Source organism: Electrona antarctica, assembly GCF_951216825.1.
Source record: "Electrona antarctica genome assembly, chromosome: 18".
Classification (NCBI taxonomy): Eukaryota; Metazoa; Chordata; class Actinopteri; order Myctophiformes; family Myctophidae; genus Electrona; species Electrona antarctica.
In genome coordinates this window covers 6,156,582-6,181,581 of record NC_136799.1, presented here as the reverse complement: position 1 = coordinate 6,181,581, position 25,000 = coordinate 6,156,582, and the positions used below count along the sequence as shown (strand labels likewise).

Sequence of the window (25,000 nt, the reverse complement as noted above, 5' to 3'; positions counted from 1 at the left end):
GACCTGTGTGTCTCTCAGACTGACCTCAGTGACCTGTGTGTCTCTCAGACTGACCTCAGTGACCTGTGTGTCTCTCAGAGTGACCTCAGTGACCTGTGTGTCTCTCAGACTGACCTCAGTGACCTGTGTGTCTCTCAGACTGACCTCAGTGACCTGTGTGTCTCTCAGAACACTGACCTCAGTGACCTGTGTGTCTCTCAGAACACTGACCTCAGTGACCTGTGTGTCTCTCAGAACACTGACCTCAGTGACCTGTGACCTCAGAGTGCTGATCCAGGCGTTTACAGTCTTTTTAATACGAATTTCTTCACTTGAATCTCTACAAGAAAAAAAAGAAAGAAACGTTTTACTACCGAGACACAATTACAATACAAAAATAAATGTATTAAAATGAACTAATACAAGAGCGTAGAGCTGTGCGTTCAGAAGGTGTGCGTGCAGCGTGTGTGTGTGTGCGCATACCAGTACCTGTTGTGTGACAGAGCGTTGAGCTGTGTGTGTGTGTGTGTGTATGGCTGCGTGCACCTGTTGTGTGCCAGAGCGTAGAGCTGTGTGTGTGTGTGTGTGCGTGCACCTGTTGTGTGACAGAACGTTGAGCTGTGTGTGTGTGTGTATGTGTGCGTGCACCTGTTGTGTGCCAGAGCGTAGAGCTGTGTGTGTGTGTGTGCGTGCACCTGTTGTGTGCCAGAGCGTAGAGCTGTGTGTGTGTGTGTGTGTGTGCACCTGTTGTGTGCCAGAGCGTAGAGCTGTGCGTTCAGCAGCTGTGTGTGCAGCGTGTGTCGGGTCATGACCTCCAGGTTGTCCTCAACGACCTTGCGTCTCCTGCGGACCTGCCGCAGAACCTGCCCCGCCTCCTCCAGCACAGAGCGCGGGACTCCGCCCCCCTGCTCCTCAGACCGCGGTACTCCGCCCCCCTGCTCCTCTGCACGCTACAAAACAAGCACACACAATTCACCTTTAGCAAAGCCTCGCCCTCTCCCACTTAGACACTCCCACTTGGACTCTTTCCAGCCAGGCTCATTCATTCCAATGTAAATATCATGGATTTTACACATTAAATACTGGTTCATTTTTTGAACCAGACCTTCAAAATCTCTTCCAAATCCGTCAACAAGGCCTGCCATATGCACTGGAAAAATATGTGCGTGGCATTTCTTTTTTTAAAACAGTGTTTTATCATATAGGAAAACTATTGGTGGAGAGGTTTGTCTAACCCATGTTATGCTTAGCTGTGATTGGACCATAGCAGTTTGGGGAGGGGCTTAGCTATAGGTCGATTGCGACTGCAGGTCACATTTACGATGAAATGACATTTTTGTCAGTCAGTCAGTCTGTGTATCACTCAAAATCCCAATACATGGGAAAGCCCAGGTCGAGTCCTGACATCACGTGACATCATCAGGGATGGTGATGTCATAAGTAAATGCGACCTGCTGTCACAATTAAGCTCATATATGGAGATCCCTGATGTCATCAATATTGGCCAGCAACTCTACATCTGACCTCAAACCCTTAGATCTCCATATATGGAGCTGACCTGTTCTGACATTCCATATGTTGAACTGACCTCATCAAACCCTGTGCACTGGCCAGTACAGAATTCATTCCATATGTTGATCACGCATCAGGCGGATGCGTGCACACGACCTCGGCCCTTTAGGGTCTCGGTTCCTGTCGGTCTCTGTATCGAGTCCGACTGGGACTCGACCCCCCTCCGACACCAGACTCCCACCAGTCCCCGTCCCCCGTTAGACTTGGTCTTGACTTTGACTCGTTTGGTCGCTAGGTGGACTCGACTACAACCCTAGTTTGAACCGATCAGCCATTTGCTGTGCTCCATTTTCATTTATTTACCTTTCTTTCTATCCGTGATGTGTTTTTGATGTGATATTATGCTTTGTTATTTCTGATGTTCTTGATGTTCTTTATGATTGTTGATTTTAATCCTGTCTGTAAAGCACTTAACACATGTAAGCACATGTAACTTTATGTTTGGAAAGGTGCTATATAAATAAAATTAATTAATTCATTCATTCATCGTTCCAGGCCCCATTCATTCTTCCCCATAGAGAATAGAGATTTCCGAAAATATTGATATCAATTAATTTAAGCCTAGAATCAAGCCATCCAAGATCCTTTCAAAAAATATGTTTTAATAATCACAGAATCAATTGTTTTATGGTCATGATTTACCCGGATCCTGGATGGCTTGATTATAGGCATAAAATACCTCGACTAAATACTAGGGATGTCCCGATACACTTTTTTCGTTCCCGATCCTATATCTAGTTATATATCTTGTGCTGTGTAACTGTGTTAATAGCAGACTCCTCACTCATATGTGCACTTGGGCAACTCGAAAGCAAACTCCACATGTCCCAACACCTTACCCTTACCCTTGTGTCGGATCGGTGGCTAGACTGGCATATTCGCCGATACCGATATGACTCGATATGACAAATAAGGCCTGATAGATACCGATACTTTTCCGATACCGATACAGTATCGGGACATCTCTACTAAATACAGCTAAACTAGCTAAAATAGCATAACTTTAACTCAGACTCAGTCTAACTACAGGAGAGGAAGAGGAGAAGGGAGGAGCTGGTTACCGTGGATAAGCAGGGAGGTGCAGGATCAGGAGGAGGCGTGGTCTGAGTGGAGGAGGTGACCTCCCTGCTTCTATTACTACCGAGACCAGGGCAGACCATGGACGAGCTGGGGAGAGAGACACCATCCTGTAGAGAGAGAGAGAGAGAACCTAGTTGTTGTGTGAGCTTGTAGATCAGATATTTTCACTATTTTTGAGGGGTGCTAGCCCCTCCTATATACAGCTCTTGTCCCCACAAAATGTCCGCAACACAAACATTAAATTCCATTGACAATGGAGGGAAAATTTACGTCATCTTGTCCCCACAGCACGTCTCATATTTGCCATAGACAATGAAAGGATAAATTAGGTCAAATGACCGCCAAATATGACGTACATTTGTGGCAACAGGCATTCCGATTGGCCAGTGTGAGATGATGTATGATGATGTATAATGATAAGAGCGCCCCTCACTTCACACGGGTGTGATTTTTTTTAAATGTTTTGCTAAGAATTTGGACAATATCAACTATGATATGCCCAAATTAGGGATGCTAGGTTGAAACTGTAGATGTGTGATTTCTTTTTTTAGCATGGCTAGTTAGTTAGCCTAGCGAAATTCTACGGAAGAGCGGGCCGTGGAATTAACGGTAAAGTATTGTATGGTATATTATTAATGTATGGTAGTACTGTATCGTATCTCACCGCCAGGAGGCTCTTCACCTCTGACCTCAGCCGACTCATCTCCCTCAGCACGTGATTGGCTTGGCTTACTGCAGCTTCACTTTGATTGGCTGGAGCATTTGACTGACTTCCCATACGGGTGTGGGTTTCCGTGGCAGTGGCCTGTGGGTGGTGCTGTTGAGTTCCTCTGCACGACAGACAGACAGACAGACAGACAGACAGACAGACAGACAGACAGACAGACAGACAGACAGACAGACAGACAGACAGACAGACAGACAGACAGACAGACAGACAGACAGACAGACAGAAGGAGACTTTTAACCATTTCATATATCCTCGGTTGATCAGAGACCTCAGACTAGGGCTGCCCAGAAGGGTGATCTACCAGTAGATCACATGACATTCCCCTAAAAATATAACATTTAAATATAAAAAAAAACATATTTTTGGAGATCTGCCACTTGAATTAAGTTGACTTGATTGACTGACATGAAAAAATGGCAGCTCAAACCCACAAAGCAATACTTTGTTTTCAAGTATTGTAACACAAACATCAGTAACATTACAAAGTTATATATAAGAAAAGAAAACCCTTCCAATTCCATTTCCTCCCCTCTATTTCCCATTCCATGTGCGTTTGTCTTATATGTAATGCCAGCTCCGCTACTCCAAAGCCCCCTCAGGTACATTTTTCATCATCATCATTTTTCGACCATTTTTCACAATGACAATGCCAGACTTCCAGGTCCTTCAGTGCCATCACTAGTTCCTGCTTACTGATGCATGTGTCTCTAGCGATGACATCAGGGAAAGACAGTTGTCTTCCTCTGGTCTGCTTTGAGGCAGGACTCCAGAGAAGGGTCTTCCCTTCTTCCCCTCATTGTCAGCTCTGTAGCAGTGGCCGACAAACTGTGTTCTTCTGGATCGGACTAGTGAAGAAACACGGGGAAGGTTGCCGTATATTAGATTAGTCGATGGGTGGCTCTTCCAAGAAAGATTTTGCGCTCTCATTAGAAGGCGGGTGTAAGTACCATCCAGCCGTTTCTCCAATTTCTTTGAAAGTGTCCATGTAGAATCGGCTCATGTAGAGTCGTCCTATTTTTAAACTATTTTCAGCAATGGGATACTATATTTTTTTGGTGGGTAGATCTTGTTGAGCTGGTCATTTCGAAAGTAGCTCTCAAGTCTCAAATAAGTGAGAGATGGAAGCCGTTTGGGTCACATTTGTTTCACAATGTACTTCCATCTCTGTAGCCCAATCACTGAAGAAGGCCGTCCCTTTTTTCAAAGCTACTTGGCGGGTGATTGTCTATCACTGCCTGAGCGTGCTAACTCCAACCAAACATTGTCACTCTTCGCCCAGCACTTCGCCAATAGAAGTCTATGTAGGAGAGCCACTATTGGAATGAAGCCCCATGAAGTGAACGGAGTTGTCAGAACTCTGTCTTACTCTATGGCTCTGGGTCTACTCTTCTACTGTCTAATAATGTATACGGTAGTCTATTGTCTGTGAATGGATGTTGTAGTCTATATATATATATATATATATATATATACATTTCTAGTATAGGATAGAAAACAAGCAGTACTTGGAAACATAATGAAGGATAATATAGAGGTATTTCGAGTATTTTTGATGCAGTCCCACCAAATGACCAGTAGGGGTCATGATGGCAACGTGTTTAAGTGTTTCAACATTGTTCCCATTCTACCTGACCAGTGTGTGTGTGTGTGTGTGTGTGTGTGTGTGTGTGTGTGTGTGTGTGTGTGTGTGTGTGTGTGTGTGTGTAATTTAAAGGCAGTATTTGACTGCCTTTAAATTACCTTTGACAGGTCATACTGTAAACCCACTGTCTCCCTCTCAGCTGTCCTACTGTCTGTCTCTCCTACACTGTCTGTCTCTCAGCTGTCCTACTGTCTGTCTGTCTCTCCTACACTGTCTCCCTCTCAGCTGTCCTACTGTCTGTCTGTCTGTCTCTCCTACACTGTCTCCCTCTCAGCTGTCCTACTGTCTGTCTGTCTCTCCTACACTGTCTCCCTCTCAGCTGTCCTACTGTCTGTCTGTCTGTCTCTCCTACACTGTCTCCCTCTCAGCTGTCCTACTGTCTGTCTGTCTGTCTGTCTCTCCTACACTGTCTCCCTCTCAGCTGTCCTACTGTCTGTCTGTCTGTCTGTCTGTCTGTCTGTCTCTCCTACACTGTCTCCCTCTCAGCTGTCCTACTGTCTGTCTGTCCTACACTGTCTCCCTCTCAGCTGTCCTGTCATTCTCTGCTACACTGTCTCCCTCTCAGCTGTCCTACTGTCTGTCTGTCTGTCTCTCCTACACTGTCTCCCTCTCAGCTGTCCTACTGTCTGTCTGTCTCTCCTACACTGTCTCCCACTCAGCTGTCCTACTGTCTGTCTCTCCTACACTGTCTCCCTCTCAGTTGTCCTACTGTCTGTCTCTCCTACACTGTCTCCCTCTCAACTGTCCTACTGTCTGTCTGTCTGTCTCTCCTACACTGTCTCCCTCTCATCTGTCCTACTGTCTGTCTCCCTCTCAGCTGTCCTACTGTCTGTCTCTCCTACACTGTCTCCCTCTCAGCTGTCCTACTGTCTGTCTCTCCTACACTGTCTCCCTCTCAGCTGTCCTACTGTCTGTCTCTCCTACACTGTCTCCCTCTAAGCTGTCCTACTGTCTGTCAATCCTACACTGTCTCCCTCTCAGCTGTCCTACTGTCTGTCTGTCTGTCTCTCCTACACTGTCTCCCTCTCAGCTGTCCTACTGTCTGTCTGTCTCTCCTACACTGTCTCCCTCTCAGCTGTCCTACTGTCTGTCTCTCCTACACCGTCTCCCTCTCAGCTGTCCTACTGTCTGTCTCTCCTACACTGTCTGTCTCTCAGCTGTCCTACTGTCTGTCTCTCCTACACTGTCTCCCTCTCAGCTGTCCTACTGTCTGTCTCTCCTACACTGTCTGTCTCTCAGCTGTCCTACTGTCTGTCTCTCCTACACTGTCTCCCTCTCAGCTGTCCTACTGTCTGTCTCTCCTACACTGTCTCCCTCTCAGCTGTCCGACTGTCTGTCTCTCCTACACTGTCTCTCTCTCAGCCTTCATAACATCTCTCTCCCCTACGCGCTATTTTCACGCTATTTGAACCCCCCCACACATTCCTCTGTTTCCATGGTAACCACTGCCAGCATCTCCGTGCTGACAGCTGGGTTAGCCGTTCATGACGTGCGTACACACACACACACACACACACACACACACACACACACACACACACACACACACACACACACACACACACACACACACACACACACACACACACACACACACACACAAGTGTAAAAAAAAGGGGGAAAAAAGATGCATTAAGACTCAAGGAATGGATATCGGGAACGATGCTCTAATCTCTAATTTTCTGATAGGAGGTCCATCCCTACCTCCCACTACATTGTTGTGTACAGTACATGCATGATGTGACAACCCGAGTGGAATAGCAAGAGAGTGGCGACACGCTTTGATCTCGCCGCTAAGCGGGTGCCTATGGGCTATAGTTCCAAACATTGGAACTATCCCATTGAGATAGAATGAGCACTTCCGCATTCCATTGTTACAATGGGAGTCAACGCTAGTGTCGCCACTCTGTCTCTGTTACTATATTACTCTGGTGACAACACAACACTGGTGTGTTTTTGGGGTATCTGGTATCCACCATTATTTGGTTAGAGCAGTGGTTTTCAGCCAGTGGTGTGGCTTTGAGGCGGTTCCAGGTGGTCCCTGCAGCTTTGAGGCGGTTCCAGGTGGTCCCCATGCAGCTAAATGATGGAGAGTTGGTAGCCAAATGGACCCTTATATAGATCTTTAACTCTTGAAGAGCGTGAAATGAAACCAAATGGACCCGTACAGGACCCATTTGGTTTCATTTCATTTAATCTGCATTACTTAATTTACAAGAAGTCTACACGATTCAACGTTTGCCTGTTGTCTCTCCTAATGGTACCAACAGCAATACAGCATGGAATTGTGGACAAAATCTTATCCAACGACAAGAAAATATTCTACGTTTTGGGTCTGAGAGGCTAAACGTCATCAAATGGTGGTTCCGTGGCTCAAATACCGAATAAATAATGGACCTTGACATGAAAAGGGCTTAGAGTTAGAAGAACACACTGATTTCTGGGATTCACCACCCATGTTTTCTTATCGTCTTTCTGCCTCTCTTTCTGTTTCTCCATTTCTTTCTTTGTCTGTCTGTCTGTCTGTCTGTCTGCCTGCCTGCCTGCCTACCCTCACATTCGGAGGTCATTGCCGTTTCACAGGAAATGTGAGAAAGACAGGCGGAGGGGGAATAAGGGAGGGGGAGAGGGGGGGGGGGGGGAGAGGGGGGGGTGGATCTCTGCAGCAAAGTGAAATCTGTGGAACAAAGGAGAGGAGAGGAGGAGAGGAGAGATGAATGGAGGGGAGAGGAGAGGAGAGGAGAGGAGAGGAGAGGAGAGGAGAGGAGAGGAGAGGAGGGGAGAGGAGAGGAGAGGAGAGGAGAGGAGAGAGGAGAGGAAGAGGAGAGAGGAATGGAGGGGAGAGGAGAGGAGAGGAGAGGAGAGGAGAGGGGAATGGAGGGGAGAGGAGAGGAGAGGAATGGAGGGGAGAGGAGGAGAGGAGAGGAGAGAGAGGAATGGAGGGGAGAGGAGAGGAGAGGAGGGTATAGGAGGGAGAGGAGAGGACAGGAGAGGAGAGGAGAATGGAGGGGAGAGGAGAGGAATGGAGGGGAGAGGAGAGGAATGGAGGGGAGAGGAGAGGAGGGTATAGGAGGGTATAGGAGGGAGAGGAGAGGACAGGAAAAAGGAATGGAGGGGAGGGGAGGGTAGAGGAGAGGAGACACGCCTGTGTCTCCAGCGTGTTCATTGGTCAGTCTGACACAAGGAAAGAATGGGGGGGGTCGTTCACATTCCAGATTCCACGCTGGAGATGCTGACATCATCGTCTATAAATGGCCAACAGGCGAAGGAATAGAATCTGGGAGAATAACCCTTTGCTGCACACACACACGTGCACGCATGCATGCACACACACACACACACACACACGTATGAAATAAACATTATATGGTTGTAATACGATGCACCTGCGGTTTCCATAGCAATGTGCAATCCTACAACCTGTCTGTCTGCCTACCTGCCTGTCTGTCTGTCTGCAACATTCCTGAATAAATCATGTTTTGGGTTGGAGGAGGGGGTAACCATGGCAACACTGCACAGCACAGTAACCCCTGGATAGTGTGTGTGTGTGTGTGTGTGTGTGTGTGTGTGTGTGTGTGTGTGTGTGTGTGTGTGTGTGTGTGTGTGTGTGTGTGTGTGTGTGTGTGAGAGACAGCGGTAGGGAGACCGACAGAGACAGTCTGCTAAATTGTAATGTGACACAGCTCTGTCTGTCTTTATTCCTTTGAATTAAATTCAATTGGAAGACAGAGAGAGAGTCACAGATACAGGAGAGAGAGAGAGAGAGAGAGAGAGAGAGAGAGAGAGAGAGAGAGAGAGAGAGCGAGAGAGTCACAGATACAGGAGAGAGAGAGAGAGAGAGAGAGAGAGAGAGAGAGAGAGAGAGAGAGAGAGAGAGAGAGATCTAGAGATGGAGAGAGAGAGAGAGAGAGAGAGAGAGAGAGAGAGAGAGAGAGAGAGAGAGACAGAGAGAGAGAGAGAGAGAGAGAGAGAGAGAGAGAGAGAGAGAGAGAGAGAGAGAGAGAGAGAGAGAGAGAGAGAGAGAGTCTGTCTGAAGGGAAGTGATGCCACTCCCTATGACACTGCAGTACTACTACACACACGTAACATGCGCTCACGCACGTGCACACACTCTCTCACACAAACACATTGATACAGTGTGTGTGTGTTGAATTTAACATGCACGCTGCAAAGCAACTGCCTGTAAAGACAAGGGCACCTTAACTATCACTACTACTCACTGTGTGTGTGTGTGTGTGTGTGTGTGTGTGTGTGTTATGTTAGCATGGCAATGAACACAGACAGAGAGACAGACAGACAGAGAGAAAGACAGACAGACAGACAGACAGAGACAGACAGACAGACAGACAGACAGACAGACAGACAGACAGACAGACAGACAGACAGACAGACAGAGACAGACAGACAGACAGAGACAGACAGACAGACAGACAGACAGACAGACAGACAGACAGAGACAGCGGGAGAGAGAGAGAGAGAGCTCCTCGTCACAAAGACAGAACTCTACTGCAATGCACCAAGATCTATTAACATACTAGACTACTACTACTACAGATCTTAGTATTAACTACACTACTACTACTATATATATATCTTACTATTAACATACTACTACTACGGACAGACGACTACTATTACACACCATTAGGTGTTGCTGCGCACACACACAGGCAAGGACTGATTGACGGACACAACAGATCAGCGTTTGAATTCAGACTGAATTCTTGGAATTCATCGTTTTCCGATGTTTGAGCACATGAACAGAACTCGACACATGTCCGTGTGTACACGGTGCAACTGCTGAAAGAAAATAACTAAATATTAGATGTTTTATTATGATTATAAAAATCGTGTGAAGCGAGGGGCATCATGACGTAAAATAGACACTATGCCTATTTGCTCAGACACTATGGCGTTAAAATTCCCCATTCATTGTCAATGGGAATTTAATGTTTGTGTAGGACGAAAAGCTACACTAATAGCTGAAAATAGGAGGGGCTAGAGGCCCACAAAAAGCAGGACAACTTGGTAGTGAAGGTTGAAAACAGGGACGTGTTAATGATTTAGAGATACCAGAGCGGTGCCCGTCGGGTACCGGCCTACTGGGGAACAATGCAAGTTAGGAACGATACAAATAGAGAATGCATGTCCCAACCCCAATATGCAATAAATACTCCCTTGTAACCATCTGTCAGTGTCCCTTTTGTGCCCAGTCCTTGTTCGGTGGTAAACGTCTGTGGAGAGTGCAAACTGACTGACTAATCAAATTACAGGTTTGTGGAATTTGTCACATCAACCTTAGGCTGGTGTTGGCATGGCAATCAATTGCCATGGCAGGGGTTCTGAACAACCCCATATCCGACTCAACTCCCTCGGGTCGCCCGCGACGTGCGTGACGAAGTTGAAGTCGGTCGGTGAAGCGGTTCTCGAGATACGTGAACTACAGGCATACGCACGTAGTTACGTACAAAGATTGTGTGCATGCATTGTACAATTTGTGGAGACTCGGGACACACAGCTTGAAGCCGGGACAGTCCCTGCTATCGGACGCCACAGGGCCCGAACGTTAGAACGTTACTTCTGACATCGCCCCAAATCATACATTCTACATTGTAATAGTATACATTGTATTAGTATAGACAGCCATGGTCAGGATTAAAGCCAAAATAAAATAAAGAAATGTTGAAAACATTTGTTCGATTAATCAAAAATCGGACAGAGAGTGGTAAAGTGACTTCCACACCAACACCAAAATGGTGCATTTATATAGTGCCTTCATCCAAGGCGCTTTACAGAGATTGTGCAGTAAATTCACCCATTCACACACACACATTCACACACCGATGCCAAAGGAAACCATGCAAGGCACCAACCTGCACATCGGGAAAAATCTGGGGTTCAGAGTCTTGCTCAAGGACACTTCGACACTAACTCTGGGGGAGTCCGCGATTGAACTGGGAACCTTGCGAATCCCGTCCGGCCACTCTACCCCTGAGCCACTCCCGCCCAGTGAACCACTGCCGCCCACTGCCACCAACAGTCTGGTGGTTCGAATCCACCGTGTCCGGCTTATAGTACCACAACTGGTCAGTGTAGGCGGCACCTGTCAGCAGGGAGTGTTGGGCGGGAGGAGTATAGCCTAGTAGGGGTAGGTTGGCATCCTTCCGGTGGGGGCTCCTCACAGGGCAGGTGAGCCAACAGCAGCGACAACACAACACACAATCAATTGGCATTAACGACTAAATTGGGGAAAGGATTTATTTTGTTAAAAAGTGCTCTAATCTCAGTACAGTTGTCCCGGTGGTATCCAATCTATCGATGGTAAAAAGCAGACTGACCAAACGTCTCAGTGCGCCAGAAACCTGTGCATGTGTGTCCCACTGCAGTGTGTGTGTGTGTGTGTGTGTGTGTGTGCGTATGAGCATGCCTGCTGCAGACAGTGCAGTGTACGCAGCCAGTGTGTGTGTGTGTGTGTGTGTGCGTATGAGCATGCCTGCTGCAGACAGTGCAGTGTGTGTGTGTGTGTGTGTGCGTATGAGCATGCCTGCTGCAGACAGTGCAGTGTGTGTGTGTGTGTGTATGAGCATGCCTGCTGCAGACAGTGCAGTGTACGCAGCCAGTGTGTGTGTGTGTGTGTGTGTGTGTGTGTGTGTGTGTGTGTGTGTGTGTGTGTGTGTGCATGCCTGCTGCAGACAGTGTGACATGTTGAGAACAAGTTGCATGCGCAAAATGCAGTGAAATGTGTGTGAGATGTCTGCATGGTTAACCTGGAGAGTGAGGGATCGCACGCACGCACAGACAGCAAAATAAAGTCAAATGTGCAGCTCGTTTCATACCAATGGATTTTTTTTATTACAACGGACTCCAAGGCACGTTACATATCAATTAATTTCTGTCACTACAGAACCGTAAAAAAACCAAAAAGGGCCAAACAGCAGTTCCACGTGACGTCACAGTGTCCAACGACCATTATGCTCCGTTTCACCACTTCAACCCTCGGTGTCCAACGACCATTATGCTCCGTTTCACCACCGTTTCACCACTTCAACCCTCAGTGTCCAACGACCATTATGCTCCGTTTCACCACCGTTTCACCACTTCAACCCTCAGTGTCCAACGACCATTATGCTCCGTTTCACCACCGTTTCACCACTTCAACCCTCAGTGTCCAACGACCATTATGCTCCGTTTCACCACCGTTTCACCACTTCAACCCTCAGTGTCCAACGACCATTAGCTCCGTTTCACCATCGTTTCACCACTTCAACCCTCAGTGTCCAACGACCATTAGCTCCGTTTCACCACTTCAGTGTCCAACGACCATTATGCTCCGTTTCACCACTTCAGTGTCCAACGACCATTATGCTCCGTTTCACCACTTCAGTGTCCAACGACCATTATGCTCCGTTTCACCACCGTTTCACCACTTCAACCCTCAGTGTCCAACGACCATTATGCTCCGTTTCACCACTTCAGTGTCCAACGACCATTATGCTCCGTTTCACCACCGTTTCACCACTTCAACCCTCAGTGTCCAACGACCATTATGCTCCGTTTCACCACTTCAACCCTCGGTGTCCAACGACCATTATGCTCCGTTTCACCACTTCAACCCTCAGTGTCCAACGACCATTATGCTCCGTTTCACCACTTCAACCCTCGGTGTCCAACGACCATTATGCTCCGTTTCACCACTTCAACCCTCAGTGTCCAACGTCCATTATGCTCCGTTTCACCACTTCAACCCTCAGTGTCCAACGACCATTATGCTCCGTTTCACCACCGTTTCACCACTTCAACCCTCAGTGTCCAACGACCATTATGCTCCGTTTCACCACCGTTTCACCACTTCAACCCTCAGTGTCCAACGACCATTATGCTCCGTTTCACCACCGTTTCACCACTTCAACCCTCAGTGTCCAACGACCATTATGCTCCGTTTCACCACCGTTTCACCACTTCAACCCTCGGTGTCCAACGACCATTATGCTCCGTTTCACCACCGTTTCACCACTTCAACCCTCAGTGTCCAACGACCATTATGCTCCGTTTCAACCCTCGCGTCCCAATATCCTGGAGTCAACATACTACAAAAATAGCCGACCTATACGCGTCGCTCACAATGTGTTGCACTTCCACGCGTTGGATCGGCTATTTTTTTTGGCAAAGATACTTATTGTAGAGCAGAGGTTCTCAAACTATGGGCCAGGACCCCATGTGGGGTCATGGGAAGGTGAGCAGTCAGTCACACATTGATGAAGCCTGTTTTATTTGTTTTTGAAATGCTTTCACATCGATGCATTCTTTATGTTTTTTTTTACGTTGAGTAGACACAAAATCAGCAGGAAAAAAACACATTTTCAAATATTTAAATAAGTAAACCAAAGCACCCGGTCGCAGAAAGGTTTACCACTAGGCTAACCAATGTTTGCTTTATTTTAAAGGGATTGTGACATAAAAAAAAGGTTTTGTAATTTTTCTTGTTTTTTTTTTAGATGTTCTGAGCTCAATTGCACCCCAAAAAAACCTGAACTTTTAACATTCAGTAGATTTTCTGTGGTCTGGGGTTTTCTGGCTCAAACAAGTGCTCTGATTTTCCTGCTGTTTGTGCTGTCAATGGGATTTGCCAGCAGATGTCACTGTTTTCATTGCATCTCAAAAGGCTTCCAAACCCCAGAGAAAACCCCAGACCACAGAAAGACCACTGAATGTTCAAAGTTCAGGTTTTTTTTGGGTGAAATTTAGGTCATAAAACCTAAAAAAATAAATGAAAATTAATGACATGAAACCTTGATTGGGGAGAAGATTTATTTTGTTAAAAAGTGCTCTAATCTCAGTACAGTTGTCCAGGTGGTATCCAATCTATCGATGGCACAAAGCAGACCAAACGTCTCAGTGCGCCAGAAACCTGTGCATGTGTGTCCCACTGCAGTGTGTGTGTGTGTGTGTGTGTGTGCGTGCGTATGAGCATGCCTGCTGCAGACAGTGCAGTGTACGCAGCCAGTGTGTGTGTGAGCATGCCTGCTGCAGACAGTGCAGTGTACGCAGCAGTGTGTGTGTGTGTGTGTGTGTGTGTGTGTGTGTGTGTGTGAGCATGCCTGCTGCAGTGTACGCAGCCAGTGTGTGACATGTTGAGAACAAGTTGCATGCGCAAAATGCAGTGAAATGTGTGTGAGATGTCTGCATGGTTAACCTGGAGAGTGAGGGTTCGCACGCACGCACACACGCACGGACGCATGCACAGACAGTAAAATAAAGTCAAATGTGCAGCTCGTTTCATACCAATGGATTTTTTTTATTACAACGGACTCCAAGGCACGTTACATATCAATTAATTTCTGTCACTACAGAACCGTAAAAAAAACAAAAAAGGGCCAAACAGCAGTTCCACGTGACGTCACAGTGTCCAACGACCATTATGACGTCCAACGACGTCACAGTGTCCAACGACCATTATGCTCCGTTTCACCACTTCAACCCTCGGTGTCCAACGACCATTATGCTCCGTTTCACCACTTCAACCCTCAGTGTCCAACGACCATTATGCTCCGTTTCACCACTTCAACCATTATGCTCCGTTTCACCACTTCAACCCTCGGTGTCCAACGACCATTATGCTCCGTTTCACCACTTCAACCATTATGCTCCGTTTCACCACCTCAACCCTCGGTGTCCAACGACCATTATGCTCCGTTTCACCACTTCAACCATTATGCTCCGTTTCACCACCTCAACCCTCAGTGTCCAACGACCATTATGCTCCGTTTCACCACTTCAACCCTCGGTGTCCAACGACCATTATGCTCCGTTTCACCACTTCAACCATTATGCTCCGTTTCACCACTTCAACCCTCGGTGTCCAACGACCATTATGCTCCGTTTCACCACTTCAACCATTATGCTCCGTTTCACCACCTCAACCCTCGGTGTCCAACGACCATTATGCTCCGTTTCACCACTTCAACCATTATGCTCCGTTTCACCACTTCAACCCTCAGTGTCCAACGACCATTATGCTCCGTTTCACCACTTCAACCATTATGCTCCGTTTCACCACCTCAACCCTCGGTGTCCAACGACCATTATGCTCCGTTTCAACCCTCGCGTCCCAATATTCTGGAGTCAACATACTACAAAAATAGCCGACCTATACGCGTCGCTCACAATGTGTTGCACTTCCACGCGTTGGATCGGCTATTTTTTTTGGCAAAGATACTTATTGTAGAGCAGAGGTTCTCAAACTATGGGCCAGGACCCCATGTGGGGTCATGGGAAGGTGAGCAGTCAGTCACACATTGATAAGCCTGTTTTATTTGTTTTTTAAATGCTTTCACATCGATGCATTCTCTGTTTTTTTTTACGTTGAGTAGACACAAAATCAGCAGGAAAAAACACATTTTCAAATATTTAAATAAGTAAACCAAAGCACCCGGTCGCAGAAAGGTTTACCACTAGGCTAACCAATGTTGGGATTGTGACATAAAAAAAAAGGTTTTGTCATTTTTCTTGTTTTTTTTTATAGGTTTTCTGAGCTCAATTGCACCCCAAAAAAACCTGAACTTTTAACATTCAGTAGATTTTCTGTGGTCTGGGGTTTTCTGGCTCAAACAAGTGCTCTGATTTTCCTGCTGTTTGTGCTGTCAATGGGATTTGCCAGCAGATGTCACTGTTTTCATTGCATCTCAAAAGGCTTCCAAACCCCAGAGAAAACCCCAGACCACAGAAAGACCACTGAATGTTCAAAGTTCAGGTTTTTTTGGGTGAAATTTAGGCCATAAAACCTAAAAAAATAAATAAAAAATTAATGACATGAAACCTTTAATTTATTTTTAAATAAAGTGCCGTTTAAAGATGGTGTGCCGTGACTTTTTTCCCCCCCTGAAACATGATCATCAGGGTATTATAATTATAGTAGGAGGAAGATTTTTTTTTTTCCAAGTGTACAGAAAGTGTTAGAATGATGTTTTTATGTGGCCACACCCACCAGTTCATTAAGTATACATGTATCAACTTAGCACCGCCCACCTGAACTGAAGCCACGCCCACAGCTGTTGTTGTATCATGATCGGGCCTTTTGACTCAAAGGCTTTCAGCTTTCAGGAAGAAACCAAAAATACACAGGGAAGACATATTTGAATATTAAAAACACACCCGCGGGTCTATTAGAGTAATGTTAAAGGACCACTTCACCACTTTTCAACCTATCTTCATATAATAGGTCCTCACTAATAATCATGATAAAATGGCACGATTTTTTTCTACTGTCTGTGTCTCATAGGAGGGCTGTGGGCAGTTTAGAAACCGTCTTCCAGTGACATCATCATTAGGCATGTTTAGATGCCTAATGATGAAAGGCATGAAACTATCGTGAGAACGATGGCTTCCATTTTCGCATTGCAACTTTTCAGGACTGGAAAGCCTGCAGTTTTTATTAGCTTGTATTCCCCATCGATGATGTCACTGGAAGACGGTTTCTGAACTGCCCACACCCCTCCTATGAGACACAGACCGAGTAGAAGAAAATTGCACCATTTTTTGAGTGGTGTAAACCACTCCTACAACTGGCTTTGTTAGTCTGTCTGTCTGTCTGTCTGTGCTAAAAAAATGAGCACGGTTGCTATGGTCACCCAGTTCACACGGGTGTGATTTCATTACGTCAGACATTACGTCAGACCACAGCTGATCAGTCTATATAAGACCTTACACCACTCAGTTCACACGGGTGTGATTTTTTTCATGATTATTAGTGAGGACCTATTATATGAAGATGGGTTGAAAAGTGGTGAAGTGGTCCTTTAACTCCATAGACGCATACAAAACAGAAAGAGTACAAAGATCACGTGACGGCACTCCATCTTTAAACTTAGAAATTGCTTTACAAGTCAAGTGTGGGGTCGGCAAACACATTTCACCTCATGAAATGGGAAAAGGGGTCCTGGTACAAAAACAGAGTTTGAGAACCCCTGGTGTAGAGAGAAAACAGGAGGGGGCCCAGTGTGGAGCCTTGGGGGACTCCCTCCGGGCAACTAAGTGCAGTGGATAAGAGTGCAAAGTGGTTTAAAACGGCCCCTAAGAGGGTCTGACGGCTGAGACCAAATCACACACACACACACAAAAATAACATAACCCTTCTCCGTAGAAAATATTTAAAAAAAAATGAAAAAATAAGTTATTGAAATTATTCACGAAAATCTGATGAAATAAATTTCCTTAATGTGTTCTTAAAAAACCCCACAAAAACAACAGTTGAAATGGCTTGGACATGATGTATATTTTCATTTGACTTTCCTGTCAGTCAGCCAGCAGTATTAAGTTTGACAGCACATTGTGATGTAGTCAAACAGTCAGTGTCTGTCTGTCTGTCTGTCAGTCAGTCATAAACACAACATGGCATCGTCATGACAACAACCAGCATCCTTGTACCGTCACATAGCATCACTAGAGGAACGTCCTTCACCAAAACCAGAGGATTCAGACAACCAAGTCTGTTTTTTTTTCCTCCTTTCGTTTCTCTTTTCTCTTCATTACATCCACACGTTGTCAGTTGCTGAAATATTCACATGTATATTTAATATATTTATATCATTTTCCAGACTATAATTCATGTCAACTCTCTCTCTATTTTGGAAGGGGAAGGAGGGCGGCAAAGACAAGAGTTCTGTTCCTCATTTATTAAGAAAAAGAAAATACTTCTTTATTGAACGTGTACTTGTATTATTCCCATAATAGTTTATAGTTAATTTTGACGGGTACTTTAAAAGGTGCTGTAAGTGAAATTGGAAGGGATGATTACAAAATAATATCTCAAACTTATATAGCGCTTTTCTGCGTACCCAAAGCAAAACAATGAGCAGACGGAATTGGAAGACTATAAAATCGATGCTGATAAATGGGTTCTCTCTCCTGATTGGATGAAATCGGTGTCCCACCTGAAAATGTGTTTTATTTTTTACTGAAGAGCTGGAGATATGGATTGGGAGACTCCTGCTATACTGAACAAACACCCCATACTGGGCCCAGTATGGGGTGTCCATATGTCCCCATATAGAGCTCTTTACCGTTTAACAGTAATCCGTTTTGTTTTAACCCATTTTGGGGCGGGAACCCCTTTTGGTGTTTCAAGCATTATGTTATACTTTAGCTATTGAAAAATAGCAGAGCTACGAGCTTGTAGGTCTGCTATTTTTGAAAAATCGTGAAAATGTGGCGCAAATCTTTGAATATATATTATTAGACATTTTAACTCAAATCTTTGCTTCTGGGAGGTCCCTGGAACAACATATTTTCAGATGGGGGGGGGGGGGGGGGGGGGAGGCATATTACATATAATTTTGGGGGTCCTTGACATGAAATATTGAGCACCACTGAAACAGAAACATAAGGTTTTTCAGAAAACTGTCAGGATTTTGAAGACATTTTTTAAATTTCGATGTCAGGCCTAAGAGAATAGTTAGTTTTCTTATGTGTCAGATGTTCCCAGCATAGTTTCACATCAGTATAAAATGAGATAATCTGTGTGTTTTAAACATATTGTACTGTATTTAGTTCATTCATTCTGACACGGAGTATTCATAGTTTTGACAGGAATATTAACTAAACTAAAACAAACAAAGAAATAAATAAGTACTCAAACAAACCTTTGGTAGGCTATGGGAACCTCAGTCATTCATAGACAATGATCAACACAGGCAATAGAGTAAGGCTGGGCGATATTGGACAAAACCGCAATATTTTTGACCAAATGATATAAATAGATAGATAGATATTATCAATACAATATGTTTTGTTCTCCCCCAAGAAGATAAAATAAATAACTTTTTTTTTTTTTTTTTAATAAATAGGAAAATTCAACACCTTATGCCATGTCACAATATTACAACAACCAAGTACAAATTTGAACTGAACAACTTTGACTTGTAGTTGAGTTTTATTTGACCAGGAGTATCTATACTTTGACTTGAGTACTTTGTACACCAATGAGCTTTGTCATGAGGAATACCTGACATGATCTAATCCAATGAGCTTTGTCATGAGGAATACCTGACATGATCTAATCCAATGAGCTTTGTCATGAGGAATACCTGACATGATCTAATCCGGTGGATTTCAACCCTTTTCATATCAAGGTCCAGTATTTATTCAGTGTTTTGTTAATTCGGAGAGATTTAGCCTCTCGCACCCAAAAGTTAAGATAACAGGTAAACAAGGTTGATCAAAGTATAAATTATTCTACATTCTCTAATATTGTGTAGACATCTTCGTCGAAAAATTTAGTAGTGCAGATGTTGAACAATATTTTAACTCTTGAGAGCGTGAAAATGAAACTAAGTGGAGCCCTAATAAGGATCGATTTGGTTGAATTTTACACTCTCAAAAGTTAAAGATCTAATCCAGACCAACTCTCCATCATTTAGCTGGGGACCACCTGGAACCCCCTCAAGGACCACTGGTGGTCCCTGGACCACTGGTTGAGAACCCCTGATCTAATCTTTACTGATCAACTGATGTGAACATAAAATCCTGTCATCATCAAAGCATACCAAATTAATTGCACGCACATTGACAGTGGATGCTAGGCCAAATAAACTAGTATTGAGCCCATTATTAAGGCCAGGAAAGCATAAGTGCCATTTTTTTTAAAATCCATATTACATTTTTTGGCTATTCAAAAATAGCAGATAAAATAAAAGCTCGTAGATCTGCTATTTTTGAAAATAAACGTGAACATTTTGAAGTGCAAATGTTTTACTGAATTCTTTGCTTCTGGGTGTCCCTGGGCACAACATCTTTTAGAGATGGGGGGGGGGGGGGGGTTCCACGCTCGCGGCCAAATACTTATCATTTTGTGGGGGTTCTTGACATGAAAAGGTTTGAGAACCACTGCTATAATAGCAACATACGTTTGGTTCTTGACATGAAAAGGTTTGAGAACCACTGCTATAATAGCAACATACGTTTGGTTCTTGACATGAAAAGGTTTGAGAACCACTGCTATAATAGCAACATACGTTTGGTTCTTTACATGAAAAGGTTTGAGAACCACTGCTATAATAGCAACATACGTTTGGTTCTTGACATGAAAAGGTTTGAGAACCACTGCTATAATAGCAACATACGTTTGGTTCTTGACATGAAAAGGTTTGAGAACCACTGCTATAATAGCAACATACGTTTGGTTCTTGACATGAAAAGGTTTGAGAACCACTGCTATAATAGCAACATACGTTTGGTTCTTTACATGAAAAGGTTTGAGAACCACTGCTATAATAGCAACATACGTTTTTCAGAAAACCGTTAGGATTCAGCAGAAGACATTTGTAGAATCTGCCTAAAGAGGTCAAACTCACACACCTTCAAGTCTTCAAGGCAAAGAAGCACTTCATGAGGTAGACGGACCTCACAGGACCTTCATTAGGTCACTACTACATACATACTGACCCCATGATGACCCTGTGAGGATCCAAACGCCGTCTGCTAAAAAAAAAAAAGTGATCCTTTTTGCCTTGAAGATCCTCCTATACTGTACCCCTTTCACTGTAATCACATCACCCATTAACCCATTTTGGGCGGGAACCCCTTTTGGTGTTTTAAACATTGTTATAATTTAGCTATTGGAAAATAGCAGACCTACAAGCTCATAGCGCGCCACCGAGTGGCGCGCTACAAGCTTGTAGGTCTGCTATTTTTCGAAAAATCGTGAAAATATTTATTTCAGAAAACGAAGGAAGCCAACATTCTGTCCCCAGGGGGTCCCCAGGGGGTCCCCAGCTAAATGACTGATAGTTGATCTTCACCCTCATATGACATGTACAGTACAGGTAAATACACCTAGAGAACGTACAGAAGCCTGTTTTGACCACAATCTCTATATCTGCGAGTACATGGACATTAAAAGGTATTCTCTGGACCAAATGACAAAATACAAGCAAATAAAATAAATGGTATCAAAAGGGGGTCCGTGGCCTAATGCATGTCAAATGGAGGGTCCTTGAAGCTAAATAGGTTGAGACTGTATTATGAGGATAAGATAAGAAAGAAGAAAAAAAAACGACATACTATTATGGGAATAAATAAATATAGCTGTTTAATAAAAGGAGCCGTTTCTTGTGTGCGACCCCATCTTTTCAATCAATATCTTCTACTAATCGGATACCAAGAGTTTTGTATTTTCTAATATTAAAGTTTTTTCTTTCTTCTTTTTTTTTTTGTATGATCAGGGGTCTCTTTCCTTTTTTACCTTCACATCTCCTGCCAGAATGGTCGCTATCTCTCCCTGCATGAACGCCCAAGGCACGTTGGAGCCCACCAGCGGGCACTTCTCCCCGCTGGGGCAGTACACCTCCCCGGTGGCTCCCTGCGCCTTGATGCTCTCCCGGGAGCACGGGAAGCAGAACTTGTGGTTGGGGACGGAGGGGCACTGGACGAAATGCGTGTCCTCCAGCCGCTCGTGGCAGATGGTGCAGCACAGAGGCCCGTTGTTGGCCATGGTGGGAGAGTCGGGAATGTTCTGGGCCTGTTGGTGGTCCATGCCGGACTGGGACGGGACGCCGAGGTCGCCGTTGCGCGAGGACAGGCGCCGCTGGCCGGACACGGAGGCCGGCGACACGGGGCTGCTGCTGTTGTGTCTGGAGGACGAGGTGGTGGAGTGCACGGAGTCCCTGTCCTGCTTCGGGGAGTGCGGCACGGCGTTGGGACCCAGCGTGTCCGCCACAGACATGAGCGCCGCCATCGGGGACTGTCCGTTCTGCGGCGGCTGCTGCGCCGAGGAGGAGGAGGAGGAGGATTCGGGGGACTGCGCGTGGATGCTGGGATGTCCTCCTGGCCCCAGAGGAGGCTGGGGTCCCCCGCCACCTCCTCCTCCTCCTCCTCCCCCACCGTGAGAGGACTGGCTGTTCATCCACTGCGTCCTCTGCGTCTGGTGGTCCTCGCTCGCCTTCAGACCCCCGTCGGCGGAGTCCGGCTCCGGGGAGGCTTTGCGTTTCCTGCCGCCGGTCCTCGGGTTGTTGCTGCCGCCTCCGCCGCTGCCGCCGGCGGCCAGGGAGCGAGCGCCGGGCATGGGCAGGGAGGTGGGCAGCAGGGGACAGCTGCCGTCTATGTGCGGCTGCGGCAGCATGTCCCCTCCTAGACCCTCCTTGAAGAAACGCAGGGCCTCGGGGAGAAGGTCGCCCAGCAGCCTCCAGTCCCCGGAGCCGTGCTTCTTCTCATACTCCAGATATTTAAACCCGGAAGACAAACCTCGACCGAAGTCCTTCATGCAGTCCTGGTACATCTGCTTGGCGACCCCCGACGCACTGGAGAAGACGGTGCCGGAGCCGCTCGGGTACTCGACGAAGATCTTCAGCTCGTAGTCCAGGCCCGGTTTGGATACGGCGTCGAAGGCGAACACCCTGCCGACCAGGCCGTGGTCCTTCTTGAAGCGCACGTCGAACGGCGCGCAGTTGGACAGCGTGACCAGCGTGTCCCTCACCGCCTTGGGCCGGCTCGTCCATTCCTCCTGCCGGTTCCGGAGGCTCTCGCTCAGCTCCGACAGCACCTCGGCGTTCCGCTGCTTCTCCTTCAGCTCCCGGTCCTGGTCGGTGCTGGACACCGAGCCCGGCCGCTTCCCTCCCGGCTCCGCCAGTCCCTGCGCGGCCATGGAGAGAGAGGCGCCGCCCGGCCCGACCATGGAGCTCTGTGGAGCCCCGCGGCTCGAGATGCCCGCATGCGGGGCCGCCATCCCCGCTGCCGCGGCCGGTCCGTTCAGCAGCGTCTGTGGCAGCAGGTTGGGCGGAACGTTCAGCTGGCCCGGCACCGCCACGAGCCCGTGACTTCTGCTCCGCGCGTTTGGACTCTGTCGGTTCAGCTCCGGTGGGCCGTCATCCGATTTGGAGAAGCCGTTGGGCAGCCTGGCGCTGCTGCTGCCGCCGCCGTGCGGTCCGATGGAATAGTCAAACCTCCCTCTGCCGTCAGAGCCTATCGAGTAGCGGTCCAAGCCGGGCTGCTGAGGCTGCTTCCCCGCTCCGTCCACGTGGTTGAGCTGTCCGACCGCCCCCGTTGGCTCTTTCCCCGGGAGCATCCCCCCCGGGGGAGCGTGGCTCTTGGCCGCGGACGTCTGGTGCTGCTGCTGCTGCTGCTGGGGCAGCCCCCCGGGGCCACCGCCGGCCCTGCCGGCGGCATCCTGGAGGCCGTGAGCTCGCTTCAGGTGCCGCGCGGTCTCGATGACGAACTCGATGCGGTCGGCTCCCTCGTAGTTGACGCAGCCGCGGCACACGGCCTCGCTGAAGTCCCAGATCATGGCCCAGGGCATGCGGGGCAGGTCGCACAGGTAGCACGACTGGCGCCGCGACGACGACACCTGCGTGGAAGACATGGCGGCGGCGGCGCTGTTGTCTTCTTCTCCGCACGGACAACGGCCCGACGGATTGCGTGTTTTTTTCTCGTTTCCGTTCCCCCACCGGGGGGAGAGATTAAGAGAGAGAGAGAAAGAAAGATATTCCCCCTTTCTCCTTACGTCCGCTGCTGCTGCCGCTGTTGTTGTTGTTGCCGTTTGTAAATGACTGCTCCAGCTTCTTCCTCAGCGCACGGAGCCGATGCGTCGTGTCCTGTGGGTGTGCATGTATGTGCGCGTGTGTGTGCCGTGCCCTGTTGAGTGTGCATGTATGTGCGTGTGCGCGAGCGTCTCATCTCCTCACATCCTGCCTCTAGACCGGCTGAGGAATTCTGTTTGTGTCCCCCTCTCCTCTTTCCCTCCTCGCTCTCTCTCTCTCTCTCTCTCTCTCTCTCTCTCTCTCTCTCTCTCTCTCTCTCTCTCTCTCTCTCTCTCTCTCTCTCTCTCTCTCACACACACACACACACACACACCAACCCACCCACCCACACACTGTGAATGACGTCACTTGACTGGCTAGGTGACGTGGGCGCATCGTTCTGCTGCTTTGAAAGAGATGGATGACAGTAGCACTTGTTAGCTCTCTCTCTCTGTCACCCTCCCCCAATCTTGTGAATGGAGAGAGAGAGCAGAGTAATACTCTGGAATTATTACTGGTCTGGTCTGTCATTTGTGTCCTTTGCAAATGTCAAAGAAATGATCTGATTGAAACAATCTATCGGTCCACTTTTATTCTATGAGACAAAACCGCATAACACACACACACACACAAAGCACTCTCCGTGTGTGTGCGTGTGTGTGCGTGTGTGTGTGTGTGCGTGTGTGTTGCTAGGCAGCTTTTCCTCGTGAATTCGACCACACTGAATATTCAGCCTCGCTGCCTGTTTACCACAAATTGCACATGAGGCGCGCGCACACGCACACGCACACACACACACACACGCACACGCACACGCACACGCAACACGCACACGCACACACACACACACACACAGTATGCCACCCCTCCTCCATCTCCTCTGCTGCATCCCCTCCATCTCTCTCTGGAGGGGGGTGTCTGTCTGTCTGTCTGTCTGTCTGTCTGTCAGTATTAGGAGGACAGAAAGCGCGTAGGTCATTGCATGTATAATAAGAGGGGTGTGTGTGTGTGTGTGTGTGTGTGTGTGTGTGTGGCAGCATATATACACAAACTCACGACGTGGTGTGTTGCTTTGCAACGCGTCGTGGGGGTTTCAACGCAGTTAGGGATTCTCCGATCAGGTTTTTTGCGACTGATTGACCGATTGTTTTTCTCATGATCGGCCGGTACCGATCTTGCGCGTAAGGGGGCAAATTTGAATATTTCCAAAATTATTATATGTCAAAACTGTTCCCGTGTGCGTGGGGAGGAAGGGGAGAATGTTTAGGCCCGTCACTAAGATGTAAAATGATATTATAATAGATATCTGATTGACTTTTATACCACTTAAATGGTGTAAAAGATCGGTTTCTCCAGATATGGGGTAAATTGCCGACCAATATTGGCCGATATGACCGATCGATCACCATCTCTAAACGCAGATACGATATTTCCACTAATATCTTTCAAAATGATGGTCCTATCATTGCGCAGCCATACAACACAACCTCC

General features: G+C 47.0%; 2 protein-coding genes across 2 annotated transcripts in view; both read right to left on the bottom strand.

Moving 5' to 3' along the window:
- kiaa0586 (KIAA0586 ortholog) overlaps window positions 1-25,000 on the bottom strand; it is a 123,706-nt gene that overhangs the window by 64,009 nt on the left and 34,697 nt on the right. Inside the window, exons 12-15 of the mRNA XM_079528467.1 lie at window positions 3,296-3,461; window positions 2,613-2,738; window positions 724-929; window positions 244-319 (exon numbers count right to left, since the gene is read on the bottom strand). Of these exons, the coding sequence (XP_079384593.1) occupies window positions 244-319; window positions 724-929; window positions 2,613-2,738; window positions 3,296-3,461 (574 nt within the window). The remainder of the gene's footprint in view (window positions 1-243; window positions 320-723; window positions 930-2,612; window positions 2,739-3,295; window positions 3,462-25,000) is intronic.
- irf2bpl (interferon regulatory factor 2 binding protein-like) lies at window positions 21,217-23,352 on the bottom strand (the record flags this gene model as incomplete). The annotated part of the gene is made up of 1 exon (XM_079528468.1): window positions 21,217-23,352. The coding sequence occupies one exon, from the start codon at window positions 23,350-23,352 to the stop codon at window positions 21,217-21,219; it is 2,136 nt and encodes a 711-aa protein (XP_079384594.1).